Source organism: Salmo trutta, chromosome 37, assembly GCF_901001165.1.
Source record: "Salmo trutta chromosome 37, fSalTru1.1, whole genome shotgun sequence".
In the NCBI taxonomy this organism is placed as follows: Eukaryota; Metazoa; Chordata; class Actinopteri; order Salmoniformes; family Salmonidae; genus Salmo; species Salmo trutta.
In genome coordinates this window covers 23,780,586-23,805,365 of record NC_042993.1, presented here as the reverse complement: position 1 = coordinate 23,805,365, position 24,780 = coordinate 23,780,586, and the positions used below count along the sequence as shown (strand labels likewise).

The 24,780-nt window shown below is 40.9% G+C and overlaps 1 protein-coding gene across 1 annotated transcript in view; it reads right to left on the bottom strand.

Moving 5' to 3' along the window:
* Positions 1–24,318, bottom strand: part of LOC115176921 (inactive phospholipase C-like protein 2) — a 54,138-nt gene extending 29,820 nt beyond the window's left edge. Inside the window, exons 1-2 of the mRNA XM_029737318.1 lie at positions 24,159–24,318; positions 23,402–23,864 (exon numbers count right to left, since the gene is read on the bottom strand). Coding sequence (XP_029593178.1) covers positions 23,402–23,662 — 261 coding nt within the window. The 5' untranslated portion in view covers positions 23,663–23,864; positions 24,159–24,318. The remainder of the gene's footprint in view (positions 1–23,401; positions 23,865–24,158) is intronic.
* Positions 24,319–24,780: the final 462 nt, after the last annotated feature.

The following is a 24,780-nucleotide window of genomic DNA, read 5'->3' as shown; positions in this document are numbered from 1 at the left end:
CCCAGTTGTCCTCTGAATCATTCAGCTGTTCATTGGCAAACTTCAGACGGGCATGTATATGTGCTTTCTTGAGAAGGGGGACCTTGCGGGCGCTGCAGGATTTCAGTCCTTCACAGCGTAGTGTGTTACCAATTGTTTTCTTGGTGACTATGGTCCCAGCTGCCTTGAGATCATTGACAAGATCCTCCCGTGTAGTTCTGGGCTGATTCCTCACCGTTCTCATGATCATTGCAACTCCACGAGGTGAGATCTTGCATGGAGCCCCAGGCCGAGGGAGATTGACAGTTCTTTTGTGTTTCTTCCATTTGCGAATAATCGCACCAACTGTTGTCACCTTCTCACTAAGCTGCTTGGCGATAGTCTTATAGCCCATTCCAGCCTTGTGTAGGTCTACAGTCTTGTCCCTGACATCCTTAGAGAGCTCTTTGGTCTTGACCATGGTGGAGAGTTTGGAATCTGATTGATTGCTTCTGTGGACAGGTGTCTTTTATACAGGTAACAAACTGAGATTAGGAGCACTCCCTTTAAGAGTGTGCTCCTAATCTCAGATCGTTACCTGTATAAAAGACACCTGGGAGCAGGAAATCTTTCTGATTGAGAGGGGGTCAAATACTTATTTCCCTCATTAAAATGCAATACAATTTATAACATTTTTGACATGTGTTTTTCTGGATTTTTTTGTTGTTACTCTGTCTCTCATACTCGTACATCACGGCTAGCCTGGTTGTCATAAATGGTTAGTAACATTATAGCTATGATACCTCAGGGCCTTTACATCTGCAAAATCTTAAAAGTCAAGCTTATCAGCAGGTAAAGTCTGTGTGGAATTTACGAGTTAGATTTAACCTAGTCTACAAATGCAGGTGAAAGTCTCAACCATGACATTCTTCAGGGTTTGGCAGCATGAAGCCATGAAAACTGTATTCCTTGAAGCCATGGCATTCCAGAGACACATTAATCTCTTGTATCAACACGTCACATCTGGTAACAGGACTCTGGCCATGTTAATTGAACACTTTCTCACCCTTGCTCTGTGGTGTAATTGAAGAGAAGGCAGGCTGTACTTTAATGGGTACTAATCAATCTCAGGGCCCCACCACTTCATTTTTACCCCCTGCAGAGCCTAACCAGAGTTTCACATACATCTCTGTGCTGTGAGGAAGGATCTAATCTAAAAGTAAATTATTCAAAATAAGTACATCACTCCAGACAGAAGTGCTACTGGAGGAACTTTCCTGAGGCTTAGAAAAAGCCAAAATGCATGACTGAAGATAATCCGTGTGATCTGGACAAGAATTTTGACTATCTTTGGAAGGAGTTTTCATTCGTGTTGGCCTTTAGGTGTGGCTGCTAATCAGGATTTCCTCTTGCGCTCAGTGAGGACTGGCTTCAGCTCCCCAAGCAAGAAAACGATACCACAGAACCCCCCCCCCCTTCCTGAAAATATAATTTTGCGTCTTATGTAATGGCCAAAGTCAGCAGGGTGTTTTTAGTCACTTACACATGATTTCATTAAGACTCAAAATTATCCTGAAAGAGAAACATTTCTTGATGCTAAAAGGAAATCCTCAAGAACATACTTTTTAGGGATGATAACGACAACCATACAATCTCCAATGTTTCAATTTAGCCTACTTGCTCAGCAGAGATTCTTACTTTATTACCAGCATACTGGTCCACAATCCATTTCATTAATAGATTTTAACTGGATATTAAAAATGTCCAATTTCTGAAGCAACACAAAATCAGTGTTTTGTTATTCTACGATGATGCTGTATCCAGACAATCCCAGGAGTCTGCTGATCTGAGGTGCTGTCGTAATTAAGAATGACACAGGCCCAATTATCATCACGCGTAGGCCTGCGTTGGCAAAGCAACCATGCTGAGAGGTCCACAACTGACTCACTCTTACGTATTGGACAATTTGTGGAATCCAAATAGGTCACAAGTTGCAGACGCCAACCTCACCAGTGTATGAGAAATGATATTGAAATTCTCCCTTTATTTCCAGATACTGGATGTCCTGATTTCCTTTGCAAATGTTTAGGCCTAATACATAGGCAGGTCAGATTCTGCAAAGGTCTACACCTGGAGTTCTTGTCACTTTGTACATAGACATCGATTGTGGTTTTACTTTTCCCAGAAATACCCAGAGACATGATGTTCGATAAATTTAATAACATAGGCCTAGCTAAACCTGTGCAGGGCTTAGCGGCATGGGGTGATTTGGAGAGTATTTTTGTCTCCCTGCATTACATTTGAGTGTGTTCAGCTGCCAAAAACTCCCGTAGGATTCTGAATTCCCTAATAGACTGAAACCCCTTTACTGGTTCAATGAGCAGTTCAGGACTGTCTGTACGTCTGAAGAATTCACAGGGGACCCATTACAGTCCAGACCAAGTGCATTGTATAGAGCATCACACAAGAGACCAACCACGACTGCTGCGTAATGTGATCATCAATATTAGTCTACATCTATGCTAGGCTAAATACTATAGAATCATTAACACCGATATTTGACTTTATAAAACGCTTTAATCATTCAAATGATAATGTTACCAAGGGACATTCAACAGCACTAAACTCCAGAAGTGCAGATAGGTTGGCAGCTAAATGTGTAATCTGAAATCTTATTATAGCATAAAGGGGATATTGCTCATCATTTTGTCCCTTATCAGGCTCTCGTCTCAATAACATCAAACGCTCAAAAGGGAAAAGAGCATTGGCTTTGATACCTGAGCCCAGACTGAACTTTCCCCCGACTACAATGTGAAGAAGCCTCCCTATGTGGAGAAGACTCGTGCCCCCCCACTCTGTGACTGCAACCTCATCTCCCACTCTGACCTCCAAACACCAGGGTTCATTCACATCCACAGAGCAGATTGAGACAATAGTCACATTTTAAAGAGCACATCTGAAAACAGCCATTAGGAGTCAGCCATGCTGGCTTAGGTTTTACTATATAAAAGGGTAATTTAGATGCATTAATAGGCTAGGAGTCACAGCAAATATCATATATGTTTATGGTAGGCTATTTCCAGGGTTGACCACATTGGCAAACAGTGCTTTCAAGGATATTTCATATTTAGGAACATGGTGGGTGTTGGATGCGGGAAACATGGCGTAAAAGCCTGTTTTAGGTGGAAACTATGGACTGATGCTTTCAGGACTTTCAATCCCCAGCTGGATGTGGCTGTTATACCACTGAGGAACCTGACAAATGCCCAGCTGTTCACGTTGTAATTTGGTATCAGACCCGAGTCAAATCAACCATAAAATAGATAACTAGCATGGGAGCCATAGAGAGGATTTCCTGAATTATGTGCCTGAACTGATATGAATTATCTTAAAAACCCTGTTCTGAAGCTAAAACCATGGTCTTTCAGAAATGAATATTGCAATGTCTGCAATGTCAGGTGTCTCTCTCAAAATGGAGGGCTAAATAAAAACTAATTCTGCAGCTCTCTCTGTAAGAAACTAGACCCCATTTACAAATGTTCTTCATGCAAAATGCATGCTTTTAGTGTTAAGGAAAGTTAATTGTGGGGAAAATGAATCAGAATCACCTTTATTCACTATGTACATTTGATTGTACAGGAATTTGACTCAGAAATGGTGCTGTGCACAGTTACAGACAGACAAAAACATTTGAGGTTATAAAGCTAGAATACTTAACATTTCTAGGAGCACAGTGATTGTACGTACATATCCCAACCAGAAGCCATGATTACAGGTAACATCTGAGGTAAAGGCTAGAGCTGCAGCTTTCAAGGAGCGGGACACTAATCCGGACGCTTATAAGAAATCCCGCTAAACCCTCCAACAAACAAACAGGCAAAGCATAAATACAAAACCAAAATCGAATCCTAATACACCAGCTCTGAAGCTGGTGTAGTAGGCCCTAAAAATTGTCAAGGACTCCCTCCACCCAAGTAATAGACTGTTCTCTCTGCTACCACACGGCAAGCGGTACCAATGCACCAAGTCTGGAACCAACAGGACCCTGAACAGCTTCTACCCATAAGCCATAAGACTGCCAAATACACTGCTCAAAAAAATAAAGGGAACACTTAAACAACACAATGTAACTCCAAGTCAATCACACTTCTGTGAAATCAAACTGTCTACTTAGGAAGCAACACTGATTGACAATAAATTTCACATGCTGTTGTGCAAATGGAATAGACAACAGGTGGAAATTATAGGCAATTAGCAAGACACCCCCAATAAAGAAGTGGTTCTGCAGGTGGGGACCACAGACCACTTCTCAGTTCCTATGCTTCCTGGCTGATGTTTTGGTCACTTTTGAATGCTGGCGGTGCTTTCACTCTAGTGGTAGAATGAGACGGAGTCTACAACCCACATAAGTGGCTCAGGTAGTGCAGCTCATCCGGGATGGCACATCAATGCGAGCTGTGGCAGAAGGTTTGCTGTGTCTGTCAGCGTAGTGTCCAGAGCATGGAGGCACTACCAGGAGACAGGCCAGTACATCAGGAGACGTGGAGGAGGCCGTAGGAGGGCAACAACCCAGCAGCAGGACCGCTACCTCCGCCTTTGTGCAAGGAGGAGCAGAAGGAGCACTGCCAGAGCCCTGCAAAATGACCTCCAGCAGGCCACAAATGTGCACGTGTCTGCTCAAACGGTCAGAAACAGACTCCATGAGGGTGGTATGAGGGCCCGACGTCCACAGGTGGGGGTTGTGCTTACAGCCCAACACCGTGCAGGACGTTTGGCAAATTCGCCACTGGCGCCCTGTGCTCTTCACAGATGAAAGCAGGTTCACACTGAGCACATGTGACAGACGTGACAGAGTCTGGAGACACCGTGGAGAACGTTCTGCTGCCTGCAACATCCTCCAGCATGACCGGTTTGGCGGTGGGTCAGTCATGGTTTGGGGTGGCATTTCTTTGGGGTGCCGCACAGCCCTCCATGTGCTCGCCAGAGGTAGCCTGACTGCCATTAGGTAGCCTGACTGCCATTAGATCCTCAGACCCCTTGTGAGACCATATGCTGGTGCGGTTGGCCCTGGGTTACTCCTAATGCAAGACAATGCTAGACCTCATGTGGCTGGAGTGTGTCAGCAGTTCCTGCAAGAGGAAGGCACTGATGCTATGGACTGGCCCGAACTGTTCCCCAGACCTGGGGAAGGGGGGCAGGGACGTGGTGAATAAAACGGATGGCAGTTGATGAAAATAGATCAGGAAGTCAGAAGATCAAGTCAGGAGATCAAGATTTCGCCAGTCAAGTGACATCATTGCACAAACGTTGTTTGACGTAAAAAGCATACAGCGCCACCATAGGATTTTTTGCACAGCTCGGGTACACTGTCAGCCCGGTATAGCTGGAAGCCTGGTAGAGCCACAGCAGCTTCAGGTGTATCGTCATTTAGCCAAGATTCAGTGAAACCGAAATGACAGAAGTCCTTTTTTGTTCTAATCAGAAGTTGTAGCTCGTCGATTTTGAGGCGAGTAAATGCATATTGGAAAGGAAATGGCCTTGGAGCAGGGCACGGCGACTTCGCCTTCTCCCCGGCGGCGTTTCCCCCCGGCGGCGCTTCTCCCCGGCGGCGCTTCTCCCCGGCGGCGCTTCTCCCCGGCGTTTCTCCCCGGCATTTCTCCCCCTCTTTCTCCGATGCACAGTCGCATAGCCTCAGTTAGAAATCCGACTCGTGGTCTGGGGTTTTCAGCAGTATATCGTCAGATGAGGACAGAATCTCAGGACAAAAGCCAGCTGGTAATGTGTCCCTATTATTCAGTAGCTCATCCCGGGTGAAAGAAATTGTAATCCAAAAGTGAACTAACAAAAACAGTAAACACAGAAGCAGCTCCAAAACGCTGATGGTTTCCTCACTGGGTGCCTCACACAAAAGGCACACCTGTTGTGGTAATTACCTAGGCCTGGTTCTTTTCTACTGCAGTATTCAGATTGCCCATTTCAATTAGTTCCCAGCTACTTCAAAAACATTGACTATAGTGATACATAAATTCACATGTGGACTGGTGAGTGTTCTAAGACTAAGTAATTGCCAACCCCAGTGAATTGGGCCATTTCCACTACACCTGTTTTTCCCAACCGCTGTCCTCGGGACCCCAAGAGGTGCACGTTTAGTTTTTTGCCCTAGCACTACACAGTTGATTCAAATAATCAAAGCTTGATGATTATTTGATCAGACGTGTAGTGCTAGGGCAAAAACCAAAGAGTGCACCTCTTTGGGTCCCGAGGAGAGTTTGGGAAACACTGCACTACACCAATCACTTCTTATTTCATAACGAACATACAGCTTTAGGAAAGCAGAATGACAAAGGGCCAAGCTGGGTTGCCAATCAGACAGGCTTTACAAAACAGAGACAGGCAGTCGTAAGAGAACTGCTGCAGCAACAGGACGTCGATAGAGCCCCTGAAGCTACCCAAATCCACATTGATTGATTTAGCTCCAGTCAAGCCCCGATGCACTTCTCACACAGTCTGATTTGAGTGATGCAATCAATGGATAATACATCACTAGTGTGTGAGGAAGCTAAGCAACTTCACAGACACTGTCACAGCTATTTTACCAAGAGGTATGAGTCCTTTAATAAAAAAAAAATTCACATTAGAAAACATGTCCCCCGTCCATTTTATTATTGTTTATTAAGATAGCCAATATTAAATCCACCATCTTGACTTTGTTTAATTTGAGGGACCTAGGATTTTTAAGCTCAATTCCTGCAATTCTTTGTAGTTTAACAGGACTCATTACATATTTTAGGTAGGCTATTTAATGATGATCCTAATAATAAATAAGGAAAACAAAGTCTAGACCCGTTTTCCCCAAATGTTATTCCGCTACCAAATATATTTTAATATAAATTTATATGAACCCTCAATTTAATTATACATATTATTTTACAGAAAGTGAATAGATCGACTGATAGCGACAGAGTCACACATTGTATAGATGACTTCACAAGGAAAGTACATCTATATATATTTAGAAGGTCGTAGCTCAGCTTCTGAACATCAGACACAAACCAAAGACAACCGCTTGTTTCAAGCCTAAAGTGTTGCAGAGATATGAATCGTTGTAGATCAGTTTATACAATTGATCATTTAAAACATGTTTTGCCCCTCAAATCAAGGAAAGTCCTGTGGCCCATCAGGAAACTTTGGCGACCACCGGTGGGGGGCGAGACCCATATAAGGGCCTGACATTAACTATTTTAGATACAAAAATCACTCATCCAAAAAGGACAAGTAGCACCATTTTTACATCATTGTAAGATGCAAGGAACCACTTCACAAAATGAAATGCATTACTATATTTTTTAACATAGAGAATCAGACAAAAATGGAGGCTACACTGCCTACTGGCTTCTTTGCATATCCCAGCCTGTCTCAAAATACAACACAACCCTTTTAAAGGCTCTCCTGAATGATGGTTGGCCACCCTTGGTAGCCTATAAAATATTGCAACATTACAATTAAAACCAAATACTTTTTATGCCTTGATAAAATAAGTCCCTCCAGGGATTGAAATTGGAGGCAATAAAATAATATGTATTTGGTTCAAAACAGGCTCTGGGGACAGTTCTGGGAGGACAGATCAGATCGTTTAGCTTAAGAAATGTTGATGAGTTTTATATTTTCATATTATAAAGCTCAACAGTACACACATGGCTGTAGGCTACACGCGAATGTTCCAAAATGCAATTAGAGGGAAGACGCCATTCTCAAAAGCTATGACTAGGATTATACCTTTGGCTGCTGGACAATAAAAATTAAAAAATGATGTTTTTTTTGTTTTTTTACAGAACATGAGAAAAATGCTGGCTTCAATAGCATGTTAAGTGTTTATAAATGTTGAGGGAATTATTTTATCAAGGTCGAATTTGAAACAAGGTAATACATGCTTCATAAAATGACAAACATCCAGGTTTTAAACAATTATGATTAAATAGTTTTAAAATGCTGACCGCCTCCGCTCATATTTAAGTTGTCCCAGACAAGAGGACAAGCGTTAATGTCGAGCCCTGCCCTAGTTGGGAACCCCTGCTCTAAATCTGACCAGAACCACATTTGTATTAGACTACAATGTGATGAGAAACAATAGCCAATATGGGAAATGAAAATGTACAATATCAAAATCACATCAGTTATAACATTGCTTTATGATGAGAAAGTGTGACCACTTTCATATTCAAAAACAGTATGGGACGTAAGGCAAAATGTGCAGTCATCGTATTGCATAGGTCCAAATCCATGCGTTACCAAAGTCTATGGGTAACGCTAGTTAGAGGCAGTTTTGTTAGCCAATGCTAACTTCCTTCATACTGGACAGACAAAAATGGTATCACCGATTAATCTGACTCCTACCAAAATCCCAAAGTATCAATTTAAAGAGGCAAGCAGCAATAAATCATAGGTGTCATGTCACACAATTTGTATCCATGAAGGAGAGTGAGCAGCTTCAATATAGTTCAGCATCTAATAAGGCATCTTTAATGAGACTAGCCTAACTCATCCTGCTGGAAGGCTTCTTAACACCACAGTACTGCACTGTGAATAAAATTGGGCCCTACTGCTTAGTTTTTGCCAAGGGTATCAAGATGCCCAAAGCCTGCATAAACTATATTGTGATTGCTGTTTTGCCGATTTAATCGGCTGCATAGCTGGAAGAGCCCCAAGGTCCAACAGGAGAAGAGGACGGTGCTGGGGCAGAGGAAATGTGGTCAGGTCAAAGAAATCCATATGCCAATCATGAACAAATTAGGATGTGAGAAGAGAAATCTTGTGAGATCAATAATTGTACTAAAGTTGTAGAGTACAATGTCAACGCGTCGTGACAGTGACTGCCTTTCTAGCGTTCAATCACAGATCAAAAGATGCTGGCCATGTTTGAGATCGACTAGCCTACATTGCAGTCGGTGACTGCAGACTGAGCAAAATGTATGCTATCGAATAGTTATGTCATATATATTGAAGATGGCAGGGGTATGGCAGGAGTCAGTAACAGGTGTCCCGTGGGTCAAAACCGGCCTGTGAGTGATTTCCCCACCCCTCCAAAGATTTTTGTAAAAAAAAACAAGACTAATATCAAGGATTTCATTTTTTCTGCAAAAATAAAAATAAAAATAAAAAAATTAAAAAAAATCACCAGGAATTCAGTAAACACTACTAAGTATTCCCACAAATAAAAAGAGATGTGATCATGTCAATATAAAATATTTACAAAATTATTATTTTCAAATATAATATATTTTTGGGCTTACTTTTTGTACATTTTGCAATGTACAAATAATTATAATTCTCTTCCGGACCCCGGAACATCCGCTCTGACAAAAATCAGACCACAGCTGAATCTAGTTGCTAATTCCATACCACTACACAATTCAAACAGACTTGGGTTTAAAGTGAACAGGTGCTAAGATCTGTTAATAATTGAAGGTGTCAGAAATGTGTATACCTGTGTTATCAGGCTCTTATGCACTTCCCTTCAGTTAATGGTGGTCTACTACAAACTTTACCCTAGTAAAGCCACTTGAGTACTGCCAAGTCATCTGTGGTCCCCCTGAAATAACAGGTTATAGCCGGTAGCTCTCCGTCAAGTCCCCAGCCCTGTAAATGAGTTACATCTTAGTGGATGAATGAATAAATGGTACTGCAGGCTTGGTAAAGTGTAGTGAGTCGTCTGGAACAAATACAGCACAGTGAGCAACTTGAGACAGCACCCAGACCAGGAATGGTGACAGAAGATCTTTAATCAACGACAAAAAAAAATACAGCGTTGGCTGATGCCATTGGATCCCAACCAGAGCATGGCATTTTGGTAAATTAAGCAACACTCAAACATTGGACTTGGCACGCAATATTATAACTGAAAAGGTAATGCCATAAATCCTCATGGTGGATAACAGCATGTGGTTGGGTAAAATGCCAGTGTAATCCTGGTGTGGTTAAGCTGGTGCTGAGAGACGGTACACAAAAAAAAAAAAAATGGCAGTAAGCCTGACATTCCAATTTTCGAAAGGGAAGTTGGTACATGGGGGATGGACCGTCTTCCAGTGGTGTGTATTCGTGGATGCGAAGGATAGCCAGACTTCGCCCAAAAAATTACCAAGAAAGAAAACATAGCAAATAATTTATTCTTTCATCTCTGTGTTACATAATTTTCCTTCAAATCACAGGAGGCTGAATGTAGCTGAGCGAGCGAAACAGCACCCCTCTGTCTCTGTAGGCCATCTATCTGATGCGGTCTTGACTGAAAGCGTATGACATTGTTGCAGCCCGTAGCATTGAATGCTAGGAAAGCCAGCAAGTATTTGGCCTCTCTTGATACATTTTTTAAAATAAAATAGCCAATCAGTGTGAGCTCAACTGTGAATGGTCCTGGCGCACCCCCAATTTAAAAAAAAAATAAAATGTTAAAAAAAATAAAAATAAAGTGTCGATGGAAGCCAGTTTGGGTTTGGCGTCACTCCTATCAAATCGCATTGAGAGCAAACGTCATTGACAGAAACAACTTGAATTGTTGTGTTGTCCTCCGGTGGAAAGCTAGCTAAAATTGTCCCTTTCCTAAATTAGCCATGGAAATAGGGATTTGGACTTCCGGTATTTTATTAGGATCCCCATTAGCTGTTGCAAAAGCAGCAGCTACAGTTCCTGGGGTCCACACACAACACAATACAGAATGACATAATACAGAACATCATTAGACAAGAACAGAACTACATACATTTTTAAAAAGGCACACAGTTTGTGAATGCATTGATATGTAGGCTATCTAGGTCAAATAGGGGAGAAGCGTTGTGCCGCGAGGTGTTGCTTTATCTGTTTTTGAAACCATGTTTGCTGTTTATTTGAGCAATATGAGATGGAAGGAAGTTCCATGCAATACTGTACGTATTCTTGAATTTGTTCTGGATTTTGGGACTATGAAAAAACCCCTGGTGGCATAAGTGTGTGTGTCAGAGCTGTGTGTAAGTTGACAAGGCAAACAATTTGGCATTTTCAACACATTAGTGTTTCTTATAAAAAGAAGAAGTGATGCAGTCAGTCTCTCCTCAACTCTTAGTCAAGAGAGACTGGCATGCATAGTATTTATTATCAGCCCTCTGATTACAATTAAGAGCAAAACGTGCCGCTCTGTTCTGGGCCAGCTGCAGCTTAACTAGGTCTTTCCTTGCCGCACTGGACCACACAACTGGACAATAATCAAGATTAGACAAAATTAAAGCTTACAGAACTTGCTTTTTGGAGTGTGGCGTCAAAAAAGCAGAGCATCCCTTTATTACGGCTAGACCTCTCCCCATCTTTACAACCATTGAATCTATATGTTTTGACCATAACAGTTTACAATCTAAGGTAACGCCAAGTAATTTAGTCTCCTCAACTTGTTCAACAGCCACACCAGTTTTTTTTCCATCATTCTTTATATCATTGATCTTGGCTTCATAATAAAGCTTCTTCTTTTTGTTGAGTTTAGTCCCATCATTTCTCAATTTGCAGTAAGTAAGCCAGTCAGATGTACAGCCAGACTTATTAGCCACTCCTTTAGCCCCATCTCTTTCAACTCATCAATCCATGGACCCTTAACAGTTCTAACAGTCAGTTTAACAGGTGCATGTTTATCAATAATTGGAAGAAGCAAATTCATAAATTCATGAAGTGCGGTGTCTGGATGCTCCTCAAATCACATCAGACCAACAAATATTATTATCATCCACATAAGAGACACAGCAAAATCTTTTGTATGATCTCTTATACACCATTTTAGGCCCAGCTGTTGGAACTTTGGTTGATCACTGCATCCAATGGGTATGGATGTAGCTTTAGAACAAAGTTCTACAGCATTAGTAAAAATGTGATCGATACATGTGGATGATCTTGTTCTTGTAGTGTTTGTAAACACCCTGGTTGATTAATAACCTAAACCAGATTACAGGCACTGGTAACAGTAAGAAGCCTCCTCTTGAGAGGACAGCTTGATGAAAACCAGTCAATATTCAGGTCCCCAAGAAAGTAGACCTCTCTGTTTACATCACATACACTATCAAGCATTTCACACATATTATTTAGATACTGACTGTTAGCACTTGGTGGCCTATAGCAACACCCCAAAAGAAAAGGCTTTAGATGTACAAAGTGAACCTGCAACCACAACACTTTAATAACACTTGACATAAGATCTTCTAAGGATTACAGAGATATGGCTCTGAATATATACAGCAACTCCTACCCCCATACGCATTTCTGCCTCTTCGATAAATGTTATATCCTTGTATTGCTACTGATGTATCATCAAATGAATTATCGAAGTGAGTCTCAGAAATGGCTAATATATGAATGTTATCTGATGTTAGCAAGTTATTGATTTCATGAAGCTTATTTCTAAGGCTACGTATATTAATATGGGCTATTTTCAGCCCTTTCCTGGGTAGCTTATCAGAGATAGACATAATATTGAAAAGAGCAGACAAAGCAAGAGAAAATATACAGTTGAAGTCAGAAGTTTACATACACTTAGGTTGGAGTCATTAAAACTCGTTTTTCAACCACTCCACAAATTTCTTGTTAACAAACTATAGTTTTGGCAAGTCAGTTAGGACATCTACTTTGTGCATGACAAGTAATTTTTCCAACAATTGTTTACAGACAGATTATTTCACTTATAGTTTCACTGTATCACAATTCCAGTGGGTCAGAAGTTTACATACACTATGTTGACTGTACCTTTAAACAGCTTGGAAAATTCCAGAAAATGATGTTATGGCTTTAGAAGCTTCTGATAGGCTAATTGCCATAATTTGAATCAATGGGAGGTGTACCTGTGGATGTATTTCAAGGCCTACCATCAAACTCCGTGCCTCTTTGCTTGAGGTCATGGGAAAACAAAAAGAAATCAACCAAGACCCCAAAAAACACATTTAAAATCTGGTTCATCCTTGGGAGCAATTTCCAAATGCCTGAGGGTACCACATCCATCTGAACAAATAATAGTACGCAAGTATAAACACCATGAGACCATGCAGCCGTCATACCGCTCAGGAAGGAGACGCGTTCTGTCTCCTAGAGATGAACCGTTTGGCCATAATGACCATCGTTATTTTTGGAGGAAAAAGGGTGAGGCTTGCAAGCCGAAGAACACCATCCCAACCGTGAAGCACAGGGATGGCAGCATCATGTTGTGCGGGTGCTTTGCTGCAGGAGGGACTGGTGCACTTCACAAAATAGATGGCATCATGAGGCAGGAAATTATGTGGATATATTGAAATCAACATCTCAAGACATAAGTCAGGAAGTTAAAGCTTGGTCGCAAATGGGTCTTCCAAATGTACAATGACCCCAAGCATACTTCCAAAGTTGTGGCAACATGGCTTAAGGACAACAAAGTCAAGGTATTGGAGTGGCTATCACAAAGAACTGACCTCAATCCTATAGAAAATTTGTGGGCAGAACTGCGTGTGTGAGCAAGGAGGCCTACAAACCTGACTCAGTTACACCAGCTCGGTCAGGAGGAATGGGCCAAAATTCACCCAACTTATTGCGGGAAGCTTGTGGAAGGCTACCCAAAACGTTTGACCCAAGTTAAACAATTTAACTTCTCTAGGCTAGGGGGCAGTATTTTCACGTCCAGATGAAAAGCGTGCCCAAAGTAAACTGCCTGCTAGGGGCACGCTTTTCATCCGGACGTGAAAATACTGCCCCCTACCCAAGAGAGGTTAAGCCATTTTGCCACAACTTTGGAAGTATGCGTCGGGTCATTGTCCATTTGGAAGACCCATTTGCGACCAAGCTTTAACTTCCTGACCCATGTCTTGAGATGTTGCTTCAATATATCCACATAATTTTCCTGCCTCATGCTGCCATCTATTTTATTTGGTGAAATATTAATTACAAAAAATAAGATTAACAGTGGTGCACAGTGCATGTGTGACAATGGTGTATGCCTACCTGCATCCGATGGCCGATTACTGAAATAGCAATCATAAAATAGCCTTCCCAATGATAAGTAATTATAGGATTAATGACGCATTGCTCCTGCAATCCATTTGATCCATGTTCACTTCATAGCTTTTAAGGCTGACCCCATTAAGTCGACTGGTCGATTGTTTGGTCGATAGGCTGTTGGTCGACCAAGATTTATTTTTAGTCAAGCAGTGGAAAATAAAATAAAAATATGTATGGCACACGAGACACTAGTCTGATTCACGCCTGTCTGAGTGGACTAATCCATTGCAGAGGCCGCAGGGATGGCACACCAGTATCACCAGTAGTACATTTACCATTAATTCCCACTATTTCTAATCTACAATGTGTGTTTGGTTAAGGTAATTTCTGTTAATGCATTCAATATCTTATCACTACAGTCTTACCGTCGTCCTTGTAGGAGTGGACACATTGTTTGCAGAGCACACAACCTAGGCTACACTGATTTATTTCATTCCATTTACAAGTTGTCAATTTATTAATTGTCTTTTGTTTGTACTGTAGCGCTCCTGTCAATCTTGACTAAGGACACACACCTAATTACACATAGAAGTAAGCCTATAGGCTACCTGGCCTGCACGCAAATGCAGGCCTATAAATATACCCCTTTGTCATTTTTTCTTCGCCTCAAACGGCAAGTAAACTAAGTCTGTTTTTACATTCATTGAGAATGCCAATAGTTCCTCAATGTAGCCTATTTGAAAAATCTTTCTGGCTCTATCCCTTTAAACACTCAGAAAGGGGAAGAAAAAAAAATGTCATGCCCTGATCCGGTGGAAATATCATAAAATAGGCCTACCTGATTACTTCTTATCCCGCAAATAGCCTACAGCTGTGTGTCTCTCCGGAGCTCACTGGCACAGGAAACTGAGGGCCCAGAAAATTATAGGCAATGTTACTAGTTCGCTAGCACGAGCTTTGGGCCGGACCAAGCTAATAGTTGTCAATGTTTCAAGTTCCTTGCAGATAGGCCATGCGTAGCCAAGGATAGGATATCATAGGATATTTATTTTTATCAGGATATTTTCTACCTGCGGACTGCAATGTTTTTATTTGTTGGCTTTATGTACGACATTTTTACATATCGGCAATGGCAATAGAAGTTAAGATTAAATTTGAAAACTTTTCTTTCAAATAGAATTTTGATTAACCAGATGACATTGATTAAGATATGAAGACTATTATAAATTTAAAACAAACTGTTCCACGAAAATATGCATTTGAAATTCATAACTGGCATGCAGATCAGTAGAAATAGAATGATAACTTGGCACTCCAAATGAAAAAAAGGTTGCCGACCACTGGTGTAGCCCATTACCGGCAACTTCAGGAGTATAAAAACGGCCATAATCTGCAAAGGCCAGCAGCAGCGGGAGGAAGAGGGTCAGAACAGGCTTATTCTTCTTCTGATTAGGCTATTTAAACTCTGGCTCCCTCTTTAGTAATTTGAGTGTCTTCTTCATTTTTAAAATTGCAGTGCTTAAAGCATCAGACAAACGCAGTAGCCTACATATAGTTGATTTTATTCAAACATAGGGTGTATCTATATATGGAAAAATACATGTTTTAAATTTCTACCAATCGATTGGTCGAAAGAACAGATGACTCTCGGTCGACCAAGATTTTTTTGCAGTCGGGGACAGCCCTAATAACTTTGCACATTTTAAATCATGCTAATTGATTTAATTTCAATAGTAGCTAGGGATGGGCACAGTTATTCAAATATCTGAAACGGTTAGTATTTGAATACTTGTATTTTTTTTAGGCCTAATTTAATTAGGAATGAAAATACCTTGTCTTAAGTAAATTATCCACGTGACATTGTTACATACAAGGATGACATTGGAAATTCCTACATTTAATAAAACAAATGTTTAAATGTAGTTTATGACCTGTGGCCCATTAAAAAAAAAAAGTCAGCTATGCCGGTATCCTACACACATTTCACACATGTAGCTTGTTGATTTTGTTAGCCTATCAAAACTGCTCTACAGTCCAAGGTTCCATGTGTAGCAAGGGAAGTGAGAGATCTCTAATCAATGCAAAATGGAATAAAAATTACAGAATTAAACATTAGCTAAATGAGAATGAGTGAGCTACAACAAACAACCAACAGGTATGCTGATTAATCTGAATTATGATGTTAATTGTTTACAAGGACAGGGAGCGCAGCATATTGTAGCCTCAATTACCTAAATAGCTAGCTGGCTAACTTAGCTAGCTGAGCAATATTCTCTACATTGATTTGATGCAGTCAAGTAGGACTGAGTGATATGGCCAAAATATATCACAGTATTTTTTTTAAAAATTGGGCGGTATGATGATATTTTATGTTTTTGAATAATATGTATTATTTTGTGGATGTCCATCATCCATTTAGTATGATATGTTACAAATTGCAATTTACATTTACATTTAAGTCATTTAGCAGGCGCTCTTATCCAGAGCGACTTACAAATTGGTGCATTCACCTTAAGATATCCAGTGGAAGAACCACTTTACAATAGTGCATCTAAATCTTTGGGGGGGGGTAGAAGGATTACTTTATCCTATCCCAGGTATTCCTTAAAGAGGTGGGGTTTCAGGTGTCTCCGGAAGGTGGTGATTGACTCCGCTGTCCTGGCGTCGTGAGGGAGCTTGTTCCACCATTGGGGTGCCAGAGCAGCGAACAGTTTTGACTGGGCTGAGCGGGAGCTGTGCTTCCTCAGAGGTAGGGAGGCGAGCAGGCCAGAGGTGGATGAACGCAGTGCCCTTGTTTGGGTGTAGGGCCTGATCAGAGCCTGAAGGTAGGGAGGTGCCGTTCCCCTCACAGCTCCGTAGGCAAGCACCATGGACTTGTAGCGGATGCGAGCTTCAACTGGAAGCCAGTGGAGAGAGCGGAGGAGCGGGGTGACGTGAGAGAACTTGGGAAGGTTGAACACCAGACGGGCTGCGGCGTTCTGGATGAATTCTGGATGAATTTGTTGTGGCTAACGTTAGCTAAGTGGCTAGGGGCTAGAGTTAGGGGTCAAGGTTAGGGCTAGGAGTTAGGTCAGGGTTAGCTAAAAGAGTTAAGGTTAGGGAAAGGGTTAGATAACATGCTAAGAAGTAACAATGCTGTTAATTAGCAAAAATTGTCCTTGAGATTCACACACAACCTTTGGATTGCTAGATGTTAGGGGTCAAGGTTAGGAGTTAGGTTAGGGTTAGCTAAGAGAGTTAAGGTTAGAAGAAGGGTTCACTAACATGCTAAGTAGTTGCAAAGTAGCTAAAAAAGTAGTTGCAAAATAGCACATTTTGCTAAAATGCTAAACATGTCCATGATGAGATTCGAACACACAACCTTTGCGTTGCTAGACATTCACGTTATACACCCACCCCGACCATACAAACCCTCCTTTTGTTTTTGCCTCAAGTAATCTTCCATCTTATGTAACCATAGCAAACATATCATTACAATTTCAGTGTCCAGGATTTACGCTTACCATGTTACATCTAGTCTATGAGACCAGTGACATTTCACATTCAACAGGGTTTGGTTAGCGCTAGGGTGCAAGAAAGATCAGGCATCATAAAACTGGTGTAGGCATGTGTCATGTAAACTACTCAATATCGACAAATAACCCTGATCTTGAGAAAAGGGAAGAAAACAAATTGCTGCAAGGGATTCCTAAGCTAACTAAGTAGAAGTATAAGGCTCCCCTTGAAATATGGAGCATCTGAATTGAAAGAGAACGTATTGCTACTCCTGTTCTGCCTGGACCAGATCAGAAGATCGATTTATTTGCAGTGGACAGTTGGAAAAATCCTAGGCCTACATTTTGCTTGGATGATCATTAAATCAGGGACATGCTCTGAGCTGTGGTTTTGGCAACAAGATACAGAAGAGAATTGATAGCCATCAAACAATGGATGGACCATGTTAAGGGAACTCTATGAAAAAATGATTTAGCCACAGGTTCATTCAAAAATCAGTCCTTTACAGTGGTTGGTCAAAACTGAACAGATCATTTTAAAAACTGTTAGGCCAAAGCTACATTATCATTCACATAATGTGTAGGCCGTCATTGTAAATAAGAATTTGTTCTTAACGGACTTAACTAATTAAATAAATAAAAATCAGGATTTTGACACCTCAAGCAGTATGATACACAGTGGTTTTAATTGTGAGAGTCTACTTTTGATTATATTTTGAGCACATACTGTGACCTGACCCAAGCTAGGCCTATCTCCCCTCCACTCAGCATTACCACAACTTTGGAAGCTAAGTTTCAGCCCACTGTGTGTGTGTTAATATAAGAAAGTGTTATTTTAAGTGCCAACCACAAGTTGTTTTTTGGGGTTCTGTACTTCACCATTTATATTTTTGAAGACTTTTTACTTCACTACATTCCTAAAGAAAATAATTTACTTTTTACTCCATACATGTCTCCCGACACCCAAAAGTAAATTGACTAGCTAGCAGGACAGGAACATTGTCAAATTCATGCACTTATCAAGAGAACATCCCTGGTCATCCCGATTGCCTCTGATCTGGCAGACTCAGTGTTTACGTGTGCCCCTGGCTATCCTTAAATAAATAAAAAAGTAAACAATTTTAAGCAAATTGTGCTGTCTGGTTTGCATAATTACTTACTAAGTATATTTCAGCAATTACATTTACTTTTGATACTTACATATATTTCAAACCGAATACTTTTAGACTTTTACTCAAGCAGTATTTTAATAGGGGACTTTCACTTGAGTAGTTTTCTTTACTTTAACTCAAGTATGACAATTGGGTTCTTCCACCGCTGCCGACCACATCCTCTCATCACTGCAGAAAAACTATTCTGCTTTAGTAGAGAAATAGCTTATTATATTACTCAGGGGTTGGAACCGTTTTCAAAGAACATAAAAAAAGAACAAACCATTTTTAGGAACGGAAACAAAAGTGATATCTAGTGTTCCGGAACAGAACCATTATTTTCAAATCTTAAGAACAGTTTCATGTTTTTCTTTGTTCCAGAAAGATTACCCATTTCTAGTGCATCATTGTGTAATAATTCATGCAATATCCTAAACACATTCCGATTCACTTCATGTCAAGCCCCCTCCATCCCCACATCACAGGAGGCATAATAATGGCCGGAACGAAGCAAATGGAATATCAAACACTTGGAAACCACACGTTTGATGTATTTGATACCATTCCGCTTATTCTACTCCAGCCATTACCACAAGCCTGCACTTATCTGACCAATCAAACATGTAAACAAATATCTTACCCGTTTCACAAAAAGCTGCTCTCTCTGAAAATTGGTGGAGTAAAATGTAAAAACAATGTTGATTTCAAAGGCAAAAAAAAATGAAGGAAAACTTTCAACGTGTGCCAATGGGGATTTGCGCTCCATAATACAGTTGAAAATCAGTGTTCATGTTATGAGTGTGAGGACAGAAAGTGAAAGTGCCAGTCTTCTCATTGGAAGTGCTTAAATCTTTCATATAAATTCAATCTTGAAGGCTGTGCACTATTAATTATACACTGAACAAAAAATATAAACGCAACATGTAAAGTGTTGGTCCCATGTTTCATGAGCTGAAAAGATCCCAGAAATGTTCCATACACACAAAAATATTATTTAGCTCAAATTGTGCACACATTTGTTTACATCCCTGTTAGTGAGCATTTCTCCTTTGCCAAGATAATCAATTCACCTGACAGGTGTGGCATATCAAGAAGCTGATTAAACAGCATGATCATTATACAGAAATACAGTGATGAGATCCTGAGGCCGATTGTTATGCCATTCATCCGCTGCCATCGCCTCATGTTTCACCATGATAATGCACGGCCCCATGTCACAAGGATTTGTACACAATTTCTGGAAGCTGAAAATGTCCCAGTTCTTCCATGGCCTGTATACTCACCAGACATGTCACCCATTGAGTATGTTTGGGATGCTCTAGATCGACATGTAGGACAGCGTGTTCCAGTAACTTCGCACAGTCATTGATGAGTGGGACAACATTCCAAAGGCCACAATCAACACCCTGATCAACTCTATGCGAAGGAGATGTGTCACACTGCATGAGGCAAAAATGGTGGTCACACCAGATACTGACTGGTTTTCTGATCCAGACCACTCTTTTTTTAAAGGTACTGTATCTGTGACCAACAGATGCATATCTGTATTCCCAGTCATAAAATCTTTGAAATTGTTGCATTTATATATTTTAGTTCAGTGTCATTTCTAAAAAGCACAGTGGTATCATTTTCTATTCACTCTGACATATCTGCAAGGCTACAGTGTAAGGTGGAAGTGGAGTGGCATAATATGGCAGCACAGGTCTAAGACCTGCAGCAGAACCCACTGCTACTAATGGGAGCTGTCCATTTTAGCTCTGGTCTGACAGGGCGAGCATGACTAGCCTGGAAATTTGCCCAACGCTGATTTGCATATGGACCAGTGTTGTATTATACCAACTTGTCAAGGCTGGCAGAGAAGGCTGTTATTGTGTAGTCTTACAGTCCCTTATTGCATTTGGGACATTGGTGGTAAGCCACATGTGCATTTTCTGACTGGATCCTTTGGCACTTCTAACACGACGTGTGTATTAAGCTTTGTTCAATAGCAATGAGAAGTTTGTCGACACAGAAGGTTTCCCAAATGTGGGCAGCCTGGACCAACCAAGAGCTTGGTGAGTGAAAGTATGTGCAGCAAATTTTGGGGGGGAAATACAGAATTCTCTGCTCTCCAATACCTTTCAAGACATAACTGATCTATTAATTTGTAGTTTTTTTTAACCGTGAGTCACAGGAGTGGACATCAGATGAAATAAATAGTTCTTCACAGCTGGGAAGTGAGACAGGTCCTTGTGTGGTGGTGAGAGATTACTTGGAACTTTACAAGGCAGAAATGTCAATGTTACCTCCATCAATCTCCAGGCAGAGAGAGCATCAAAGTTCAACGCTTTCAATATGCCAAGAAAGTGCTGCCCACAAAACCTGGCTTGAAAAAGAGCTTAACTGGAAAGAACCATGTTCATTGCCGGCAAATCAACAATACCACAATGAAAAGGCTCACAATGAATAACATAGTTGATTGAGATTTTGGACAATAAAAAGTACGAGCCTCATCTACAGTTGGTCCAGAAATTAGCTGATCAAAAGATATTGATGCAACTTCAGTCACAGTGGGGACTATGCATTCATAAGGCTACACAGTTCACTTGCAGATATAATAAGGCTAGAGCAGGGATGGGCAACTCCAGTCCTCAGGGCCAAAGTGGTTGTCTCACTTTTCCCCCCAATCCCTAGCAAACACATTGATTAAACTAATTGCAGTCTAAACTAAAATATCATTAATTGATTATTGGAGTCAGTTGTGTTAGCTGGGGCAAAAGGACTGGAGTTGCCCATCCCTGGGCTAGAGTGTAAGCAAGCCATAAGCAGCTTAAAAATCAAAAGAAGCATAGAAATAAGGAAAAGACCTACATAAGCTGTTTCCATTAACTTGTCCAGTGATTTTGTTGTTGACATTTAGAAAGTTTGCATAGAAATTGCAACAACTGCCTTTGTTTCTTCTGAACTGCCTTATGACAAACAGCAGGCTGTAATGATGTCACCCCCCTGCCCCCCTAAAATGTAAACATTCGCAAAAACCTTGAGTGCCGAATAAAAAAAATTAAAGTGGTTGAACTGTTTCCATAATCCATTTAGGGAAATTACACGTTAATAAATGTGACAGTTTGTATTCCTTCCCACCTAAAGTATGTTTCATGTCTCAGGTGGCCCGCAAAGGCCAGCATGGATAGAATGCAAGAATTGACTCATATTTGCCATATTGTAATAATTCTCATGTGCCAACGTATTGCCATGGTCTGTGCCATTGTGCAACTTGCACTCCTGTAGCTCTGAAATAATTGGGTTGTGAAACTTGCATTACATTTACGTCATTTAGCAGACGCTCTTATCCAGAGCGACTTACAAATTGGTGCATTCACCTTATGATATCCAGTGGAACAACCACTTTACAATAGTGCATCTATATCTTGCATCCAGCCAACCAGAAAAGCAAGGCGAAACAATTCAGGCATTCTTGAAAGTCAAGACAATCCTTGTTCTGCAAAGAAACATTTTTATTTTTGCAAGCAGTAGACATTTAGAATTAAACTGTAGTGGAGCTTTATAGTTATGCATGACATCACGTGCCCAGAGTACCTTAAATTATTCGGCAATAATCATTTATTCTGAAAAACTGTTTCCATCATAATTCCTCACGATAAAGAACGTTTGACAAAAGACAAATCCACACATTGAATGGATACATTTTTTTGTCAATCTTTAGAACATTTCTTCAATAGCTGCTGTTTCTATTACACATCGCAATGTTTTTTTGTTGCGACATTGCTTTTATTGAAAAAACCTGGGTCAACGGAAACCTGCCTAATGAGCAGCAATAAGCTAAATACAAAAATGCTGTGAGTTTAGCAATGTGATAGCCTCAGTTTGAAGACCTAGGCTACACTTGAATGCAATGTGTAGGCCTATTTAGGGATTTGTAGCCTTCACTTTCAGGGAAAACAAGTCAAACGAACAACCTTGCAACACAGCCAATATGAGGAAATAGGTGAATGCATCATTTCCTTCATGAGGCCATCTGTTGTTGTCTAATATAGAGGCCAACTGACAACACTATCGTAATGAAGACAACGGAATACAAAGCTGAGAAGTCTTAATGAGGAAAAGCCTTGTCTCGTGATGAACTGCTTACAAAACCAATGTGTTCAGACAACAACGGCACCAATTTAATTTGGAAACTGTTCTTAACCACAGGAATTGGCCCCGACTTATCCCAAATGTGGAATGGCAACATATGGTAAAAGTCAAGCACTCAAGATTGTTGTTTGAAAGATGTCGCAAACGGATCACTTTGGTCTCCAAATTCAGTTTACGCAAAGCAATGTTTTCCAACAGAACAGAACGTACTTGTAAGAACGCCTGTAGCCTAGACATTGTTGTCCCATACTAACTCCCTGTGTCTTCATATTAAGGTCCCATCTTGAATTTCATAAATGAGTTAGTGAGGACTTGGCCTAGGATATTTTTAAACAATAGTATTCAAACTGATAACGGAGGCTTATCCCCTCCTAGTAGTAGCCTATCCAGAATTCAGCTAAATAGCGCAGATATTTACCATGAGCTGACAACATAGAAGTTACTTAATTTGCGCTGAATGGTGAATTGACACTTTCGATGAAATTCAGACGAGACCTATACTTTCACCTGACTGTTTGCATTGTCAATGTGTGTGAACAGTGGTTTTTGGATTGCAAGTGGTTGTATGATCGAGGTTGCTGAACCAATGTGCATAACATGTTACACTTCGTGGAAGATCAAATCTAAGGATGCATCCACTATGCTAACCATCCATCCCTCTTCGCGTTTTCAAATCCGTATACAAATATGATTTACCTTTATAATGCTGCTCCTGCGTGGTATTCCAGATTTGGAATCCAATCCGACAGAGGAGTTGTTGGCTGTTTCAAGCCCTGGGCTGTCAGGTAACGTTACGGCGACAGATTGTGATCCAACCATGTCTGCCGGTATCCCACAGTCCCCATTGAAGACCGATACTTCGCACTGCGTCTTCCCGTCTGTTTTATCACTGGGCAAGGCCACCGAATCCCCAGTATTCGATGGAGATGAGCCGTCGATCTCTCCAAACTCCGCCATAGGCACTCCACGGACACAGGCAAACCAAGCGTAGCTGTCAAGCTGCAATGTAGGTGTTTCACTTGCAACGCTGTTGTATTTATCCAATGTCCTGGCTTGCTAGCTAGCTACCTCGTTATAACATCTGCACAAAACCGTTCCGTATCATCTTTCGGTCCATATTTGACTCGTACCTAATGTCGCGTGCTCCACGGGTTGTGCTCTGTAAAACAAAAACACATCATTAACCAGAGACACTGAATACCAATAGATTCAACCGTTCAATGCTAGACATTGCATGCACACAAGAGGTCTAATGATGTGACTTTGAATGGTAGCTGACTAACGTTAGCTAATTACATGCAAACAGTGCAATTGCATTGCAAAATGATGTTTCATAATGGATGCATCAGCTAACGTTAGCTACATCCTCTCATTTGAAATGATGTCTGGTTAAGGCATTCGATAGTTAGCAGCCTAGCTAAGCTTCGTTAGTCAACAAGTTAGCCATATTTACAATCGTCACGGATAGACGTGGCTGGTTTGTTAGCTGCTGTGTATATCTCGACTAGAGCTAATATAGTTATAGCCCATACACTTGCCCATAGTTAGCTAACATTAACTAACCTGGCAAGCTAACACTACAGCCAAATATGTTCTAACTAACCCTCATGCATCTGTGCTACAGCCACCCATGCCAACATAATTTCGTGTTATCACACTTGCCTTGCTTGATAAAGTCTTGTAGAGAGAACAAAGTTCCATTCTGCTGTGCTATCCAGCTGCAACGACGCGACTACTGTTCAGTCTTGCATCACCACCAGTTGCTGCATTAGCTAACTTGCAATGTAGCTAGCTTGTAGTCACCGACTAAACCCAACTGTCAATACATTTGCTATCTAAATACAATTTATCTAGCGAGCTAACCGTTTAGGAAAAGTGAACGAACTACTTGTAACAGGCAGTAACGACAACGAACCTTCTGTCAATCAAACCTTACTCATAGAAAAAGGTAATCGATCAAAACCGGTTCTCTATAATTACACTAGATGACTGACATGGGTACTGTTTTGAAGCCAACGCGCCTACGTCCTGGCATGCGCCCAACACAGTAAAAACAAAATCATTTTGGATGCTAT